The sequence below is a fragment of the Echinops telfairi genome, unplaced genomic scaffold (genome assembly GCF_000313985.2).
Source record: "Echinops telfairi isolate 266 unplaced genomic scaffold, ASM31398v2 ScPeMD7_7469;HRSCAF=8507_1, whole genome shotgun sequence".
NCBI classification, from domain to species: domain Eukaryota; kingdom Metazoa; phylum Chordata; class Mammalia; order Afrosoricida; family Tenrecidae; genus Echinops; species Echinops telfairi.
Window position 1 is genome coordinate 114020566 of NW_022111373.1, and position 8152 is coordinate 114028717.

The 8152-nt window shown below is 42.1% G+C and overlaps 1 protein-coding gene across 1 annotated transcript in view; it reads right to left on the reverse strand.

The window, feature by feature from the left end:
* The window catches only part of WDR70 (WD repeat domain 70), a 325699-nt gene extending 318683 nt beyond the window's left edge, over positions 1–7016 (reverse strand). Inside the window, exons 1-3 of the mRNA XM_045285256.1 lie at positions 6949–7016; positions 6777–6842; positions 5181–5264 (exon numbers count right to left, since the gene is read on the reverse strand). Of these exons, the coding sequence (XP_045141191.1) occupies positions 5181–5264; positions 6777–6842; positions 6949–6973 (175 nt within the window). The 5' untranslated portion in view covers positions 6974–7016. The remainder of the gene's footprint in view (positions 1–5180; positions 5265–6776; positions 6843–6948) is intronic.
* Between the last annotated feature and the right edge of the window lie 1136 nt (positions 7017–8152).

An 8152-nucleotide genomic window follows, 5' to 3' on the forward strand; every position in this document is an offset into this window, starting at 1 on the left:
GGACCAGTGGTGAGTGGCGATACCTGGAGGGTGATGGGAAGGTAGGGTAGAAAGGGGGAACCGACTACAAGGATCTACATATAACCCCCTCCCTGGGGGAAGGACAACAGAAAAGTGGATGAAGGGAGACGTCGGCTAGTGTTAAGATATGACAAAACAATAATAATTTATAAATTATCGAGGGTTCATGAGGGAGGGGGAAGTAGGGAGAGAGAGGGAAAAATGAGGAGCTGATATTAAGGGCTCAAGTAAAAAGCAAATGTTTTGAGAATGATGATGGCAATAAATGTACAAATGTGCTTGACACAACAGTTGTATGTATGGATTGTGATAAAAATTGTACGAGCCCCAATAAACCGATTTAACAAAATATTACAATTTGGTAGGTTAAATTCACAAATACATGCAATAAGTAGCATGTAAACAAGGGCGGGTGGCACTGGGTAAAAATATGTGGGAGGTCATCTGCAAAAAAGAGAGCATTCAGAGATAAGGCATTAGGTAAACTTGCTTTTTATTTTTAATTTTCTTAAACACAATTTCAACACTGCATTCATTTCTGAATTTCCTACCCTGGATTTGAATTTCTGGTCAAAGACTACCCACTGAAAGTGAGAAGTTTTGCACTATTTTAGGTTTCTAGAGCTGTTTAGTTTCGGCCAAAAAAGTATTTTTTTAATCTAAGAATATCTCAATTTTTTTGCTGATGATTTCCTACAATTGTGAATACGTAGTCTGGTTCCCAAGTCAGGTGCTGAAGAGTAAGGATGTCACTCTGAGGACTAAGGTGAGCCTAACTCAAGCCATGGTGTTTCCAAAGATCTCACATGCAAGTGAAAGTTGGATATTGAATACAGAAGACCAAAAATTGATTTGAATTATGGCGAATTTGAATTATGTTGCTGTTGGAGAATACTGAAAGTACCACAGACTGCCAAAACAGCAAATTGGGCTCTCTTGGAAGTACAACCAGAATTCTCCATAGAAGGAGAGGGAGGGAAAAAAAGAGAAGCTGCTACCAAGGGCTCAAATAAAAAGTAAATATTTAGAAAACGATGATGGCAACATATGTGCAAATATACTTGATACAACTGATGTATGGACTGTTATAAGAGCTGTAAGAGCCAACAATAAAATGATCTTTAAAAAAAAAAAAAAGATAATCCAAGGGCCTGACTGAAGGCTTTAATAAATATGAAAAAAAAGAGAATTCTCCATAAAGGCAATGATGGCAAAGCTTCACCTCAGATACTATGATATATTATCAAGAGAGACCAGTCCCTGGAAAGGACATCACAATTTGGTAAAACGGAAAGGCAGCAACGAAGAAGACCCCCCAACGAGAAGAACTGACACCGTGGCTGCAACGATCGATTCAAACATAAACAATGGCGAGGACGGCACAGGACAGGGCAGTGCTTTGTTCTCTTGCTCATAAGGTTGCCCCTGGCAACAACAACTGCCATTATCCTCAATAACCTGGCATCAGCTCTAATGTTTTCCCCCTCATTTAATACTGGGAGAAAAAAAATACATTCCACGTTAAACAGTAGTAGCACAGGGCATTATTAATTCAATGTTTACTCTTCAGGGTGCATTGTATCAACAAAGATCTAGCCGGACTTTCCTCTAGAGTACAGTTACCTCCATGTTTCCTTTTTCCAAGGAAAGGTAAGGCAAATATATCAACTCTGGTTCACGTCGTTTGTACTCCGCACTGGGCTAAGGTGGGGTATCGAAGACAGAAATTCTGCACTCTGGTACTGGAGGCAGTTGAAAGAAATACAGATGAAAAAGAAGCACAGTATCCAGATTTTAAAGTGAGGCTACTAAGCCAAAGATTGCATGATTCAGAAAGCATCAAGAGAAGATGAGAAGAACAGTCAACACTAGTACCAGAAAGAACTGGTCGACAGTCCACCATTTCAGGAGGTAACATATGAGCAAGAACCGATGATACTGAAGAAGTTCAGGCTACACTGAATGCATTAGCGAAAAACAAATGCTCCAAGAAATGATGGAATATCCATTGAAATGTTTCAGAAACATAAAGCAGCACTGGAAACACTCATTCATCTATGCCAGGAAATTTGGAAAATAGCTACCTGGCGAAATGACTGGAAAAGATCCAGATTTTTGCCCATTCCAAAAAAGGTGACCCAACAGAGTACTCAAACTATAGAATAATATCATTGATAATCACACACAAGTAACATTTTACTTAAGATCATCCAACAACGGTTACAGTGGCACATTGACGGGAAACTGCCAGAAGTTCAGGCCAGATTCAAAAGAGGATGCAGAATAAGGGATAGCATTGGTAATGTCAGGTGGATCTTGGCTCAAAGCAGAGAATACCAGAAAGATGTTTCTATGTGCTTTATTGACTATGCCAACACATTTGACTGTGTGGACCATAATAAACTACGGATAATCTTGAGATTACAGGACATGTCACAGGAGCAAAGGATGCATCATTGTGCTTATGAGGAACTTGTACATGGATCAAAAGGCAGTTGTGTAAATGGAAAGCATACAGCATAATTTAAAATCAGGAAATATGTGCATCAGGATTGTATCCTCTCACCATATTTGTTCAGTCTGTATGCTGAGTACACAATCAGAGAGGCTGGATTAAGGAAGAAGAATGTGGTGTCAGAATTGGAGGAAGGCTTATTTAACATCCTGCGATATGCAGATGACACAACCTTGCTTGCTGAAAGCAAGGACCTGAAGCACTTGCTTATGAAGATCAAGGACCGCAGCCTACAGTATGAATTATGACTCAATGTAAAGAAGGCCAAAATCTCACAACTGGACCAATCATGATAGATGGGAGAAAAGGTTGAGTTGTTCAGGATAGTGTCTTACTTGAATCCACAATTCATGCTCATGGAAGCAGCAGTCAAGATATCAAAAGACATACTGCATCAGGTAAGTCTACTTTACAAGACCTCTTTAGAGTATGGAAGAACAAGGATGTTTCTTTGAGGACAAAGGTGCACCTGACCCAAGCCATGGTATTCTTCATTGCATCATATGCATGTGAAAATTGGATACGCATTGAGTAAGGCTGTAGTAAAATCAGTGCATTTGAATTGTGGTGCTGGAGAAGAATATCATGAACTGCTCAAAGCGCAAACCAATCTGTATTGGAAGAAGTAATACCATAGTACTCCTTGGGGCAAAGATGCCAAGAATGCATCTTACATACTTTGGACATGTTGTCAGGAGAGACCAGTCGCTGGAGGAGGACATCATGTTTGGTAAAGTGGAGGGGCAGTAAAAAAGGGAAAGGCCCTCATAGAGATAGATTGACACCATGGCTGTATCAATGGGCTCAGGCATAGGAATAATTGTGAGGATGGTACAGGACCATGCAGTGTTTTGCTTTGCTGTGTATAGGGGCGCTACGAGTTGGAACTGACTCCCTGGCACCTAACAACATCTCATCATGCTTTTCCAGCCAGTTCCTGTCCATACTCCAGTGGGGCTACCCGGACTCTAGGACCATACAGCTGAGGGAGACATAACTATTTAAATCATTTTATATCATATGGCTAAAGAGGCAAATAGAATTTATCTATACTTGTTAATATTAGCATTCACTGAAAGGTTAACATGTTTATGTTTAACAAGTAGGAAGTATGTTAGTTAGCAAGTAGGAAGTAGACAGCATCATTTTGACAATATCCAAGTTTTAAAAATACTTTCAGTTGGTATTTTGGTTATTTTTTTAGAAAGGATTCTTCTCTCTTAAGTTACACACTATTTATAGATGAAATAGTAGGTCTAGAATTTGTTCAAAATAATCTGAGAAAGGAAAAATAGACCAAAATCAGTCTAGTCATGATTGTTAACAAGAGTTAAAGATGAGTGATAGGTGCATGGCAGTTCATTACTGTACTTTTGTATATATTTGATTGTTCCCATAAGAGAGGGGCCCTAGTGGCATGGTGGGCTATGGGCTCTATGTTGCAAGCTGCTGATCACAAGGTCTTAAGTTCAAACCCATCAGCAGCTCCATGGGAGAAAGATGAGGATGCCTACTATTGTAAAGACTTAAAGTTCCAGAAACTCGAAGCAGCCATTCTACCCTGTCTTACCAGGTCACTCTGAGTCAGAATCAATTCACTGACAGTTTAGTTTTGAAGTTTTTCTTGAAATAATATAGGTAGATAGCTATCTTTTCACAACAAAAAAATTCTCATTCTAAAAATAATCTAGGCCAGGCTCATGTTCAAATATTAATGCAATGGCTATAATATTGGCCATTTTAAAACCAACGATGACCATAATAGTAATCATTTAAATTAATATTTCCAGGAGTCCTGCCTGACTCTGCATCCCTTTGCTCTACCAAGCTAGTCTATGAATGCTATGAATCACATCCAAAACACCCACAGAAGAGTCAGTCTCCTCGGAAGACCCAACGTGGTGCCTGGGACTGCCACCAATCTGGTATGAAAGCACACGGTCTTAAACGTTAAGGCCTGCAATAAATGTCTGATAAAAGACAATTGCCAGTTAGAAGATTTCCATTGTAGAATGGTGCCCTGCAGAGTTTTCAATGCTGGCTTCTCAGAAGTAAACTGCCAGGCCTTTCTTTGCAGGAACCACTGGATAGGCTGCAACCTCCACCTTTCAGTTAGCAGCTGCCATTTGCAATATACCTGGGGATCCAAATATCTGACGCAACTAGTTAAAGCAGGGTTTCAACAGCAGTCGCTCGTGCACTGTTTGTCTCAATTTTCTATCCTGTCTGACTAAACAATCAGTGGTGCACATGGCTCTGAGAGCCACCTCTGGCCCAGCCTTCCAAATACTGGTTCCACTGTGGGCAGGAAAGAAAAATATGAGAGTCAGGCAGAGGTGGGGTAAGGTCGGGGAGAGGTCATAAGGAAACTGTAATTCTGACAGATTAGTTTAGAAGCCATATTTGTTAATAGTATATAATTTTTTGAAGATTTCAACACTTCAAACTTCTAGCCCTATTTAGATTTAATTTTTAACACTAAAAAAGACAAAGAAAACTTTGAATCTCTTCTTCCCAAAGAACTAGCAAACAATGGTCTTTAACAACCTACTTTTTTTTTTTTTTGGTCTTATAACTGTCGAGATACTTGGCATAAAATGCACACAGTATGTAAACCGATAAAAGGACAGATTTCTGAACTTACCCAGTGTTTTCCGACTTCTTTCCACAGCAGTTCTTCGTGTCTGTTCAAACATTGCTTCCAAGTCAAATGTGCGGGCTTTTTTCCCTGAAACAGAGTCAAGGAGCAGACTGTGATGGCATTGCACTAAATCAGCCCAAATTCAAACAATAAATACTCTCTGATTGATCAAACACTCGTTATAATGACTTTTAGTATGTGAAGGACACAAGTAGTTTCTATGTGTGTCTAATGTATTATATGACTCCAAGATAACCATAAAATACCAAGGAAGGGTTTATTTCACAGGGAATCATTAACAGTCATCTCAATACTAAGTACCATCAACCAGTCAACTTTTCCATCTTCCCCTCTCCAGAGCCTGATGTAGCCCTTGAAACGGCAACACTGGTATAGTAGGGCAAATGAAGAACTGGTGTTAAGTGGCTTTGAATAGATTCAGATCAGGGAAGTCCCAGGTGTGCAGAGTAGAACCTGACATTGGGTTTTTAAGGTTGCAACCTTTGAAAGCAGATCACTGTCTACAGAACTGCCTCTTTAGAGGTAACTCTGGGTAGTTTTGAACTACCAACCTTTCAGGTAGTAGTGGAGTAATTAAAATATCTGTGCCACCTAGGGGACTCCTTTGAATAATGTTTACACCCTAATGCCTGTAATCAGTGTTATCTTACATTACAAAACAAATTTTGTAAATGTAACCAACAGGTTCATTGTGAACTGCTGGTTAACACGACTTCCATGTGTTTGTTACAGGGGTAAGTTACTCCTTAGGACTCTATTGTGGTTAAAATCTTTACAGAAACAGTTCACCAGGCTTACTTCTGAATAGACACTATATGGGTTTGAGCTACCTCCCTGTAAGGTTAGCAGTCAATCACAAACCACTTGGGCCACCCGGGTTCGTTGGAATTAAGTCCAATGACTTCAAAGCAGGGAAATTATCGTGGCACATATACCCTGGATAGTCTAATCGCATAAGCCCTTTACATCAAAGACGCAGGAGAAACTAGAGACACTGTTGTCATAACATCAGAAAGGGCCACCTCTTGAAGGGCTGCTGTCAGTCTGTAAAGGAGTTCCCATGGCCTAATGGGGTATGCATTGAGCATTAACCACAAAGTCTGCGTTCTAACCCACCAGTGGCTCTGTAGGAGAGAGGTCTACTCCTGTAAACATTTAAAGTGTGGAAACCCATGCGGGCAGTTCTATTCTGTCCGATAGGGTCGCTAAGAGGGAATCAGTCGGATGGCAGTGAATTTCATTTTAGGAGTTTGGTCAGTTTGTAGGTCTCAGGCTGATGATGCAGAGATAACGTCCTAAACCACCACCACCACCACCACCAGCCCCTCCTACGAGTAGTTCATAAAGCAAAGTCTTTGAGAACTTTCCTGAAGTGACAGCTAAGCCAACACATAAGCAGGATTTCGAGGACGGATGGAGAAGAGGGTTGAGAAGTTGCCAGATGTAGACGGGAGCGAAAGTAACTCGATGCTAGTGACGCCGAAAGGGCAGGACAGGGGTGACAGCTTGACATGCCTACCCAACCCGTGGCTCCTGAACCCTCTGGAAAAGACAAACAGGGCGACCCCTATCACTCACCGAACCCCGTAAAGCCCATGGTGACTGCCAGCTGCGGATCCGGTCCCGACGCGTCGGCGCCAGTCACTAGGGCGGGAGGCGAAGCGAGGAGAGGGTTTGTTAACATGTCGCTCTAGGTTAATCCGCCCCTACCCACCTCCCCAAGCCTCCGGGCTCTCCGCAAGGAACCCACCTTCGCTGGACACCGGTCGCTCCATTGCTGGCCACCAGTCGTCGCAGACTGAGCTGCAGCTGCAACCTCGCAGCACTGAAAACGCGCAGCAAGCTCGGGCGGAAGTGTTGCTTCCGAGCGTCATCACCGTAGACAAGAGCGGCGCCACCAACAGAAGCAGCGCCGCTTAGATACGGCGCCGCCCTAGTGGGTGGGAGGGGTAAAAGCACTGCTGAGGAAGCCTCCCCATTTAACCCACTAAGGAGCTTCAGCGGTGTACAGTAGTGGTTACACGTTGGACTGTGGTTCGCATGGTTAGCCATTCGAAACCACCAGCAGCTCCGAGTGAAAAACTGCGATTTTCTACTCTCGTAAACAGTTACATTCTCGGAAACTCACAGGGGGTCGCGATGAGTCAGCATTGACGCAATGGCAGCAAGTTTGTTTTTTGGTTTAAGAAGCCCTGGACTTTGAGGATGAAGGTGCGCCTGGCCCAAACCATGGCATTTTTCCGTTGCCTCATATGCATGTGAAAGTTGGACATTGAATAAGCAAGAATGTAAAAGAATCGATGCATTTGAATTGTGGTGCTAGTAAAGACTATTGACAGCTGAAAGACCAAACAAATAGAGCTTGGACCAGCGGTTCTCAACCTGTGGGTCTCGACCCCTTTGGGAGTCAAACAACCCTTTCATAGGGGTCGCCTAAGACCATCAGAAAACACATATTCCCGATGGTCTTAGGAGCCAAGACAATGCTCCTCTATCAGTCTCCAGGTGGGTCAGCCCACATGCAGATATGCCCCCACACAAGTACTGGCGTGATGACATCATCGCACCAAACCCATCACATACACCCCATACAAATACAGGTGCATGTGACAGGGTTGGTAGCATAATGTACTTATGCGGACCAGTCACACATGTGTAGAGACCGTCACACATGTGTAGAGAGCAGCTTCTGTGTTGAAAAGCAGCTACTCTGTTAAAGCAGCTACTGTGTTGAAAGCAACAGTATTGGAGGTAAAACAACACTTCATGAAATAAAATTACATGTTGCTTTAGTAATTTATCACGATGTTCAATTTGTAACAATGAAAATAGATCCTGAATATCAGATATTTACATGATGATTCATAACAGTAGCAAAATGACAGTTATGAAGTAGCAACGAAAATAATTTTACGGTTGGGGGTCACCACAACATGAGGAACTGTAGTAAAGGG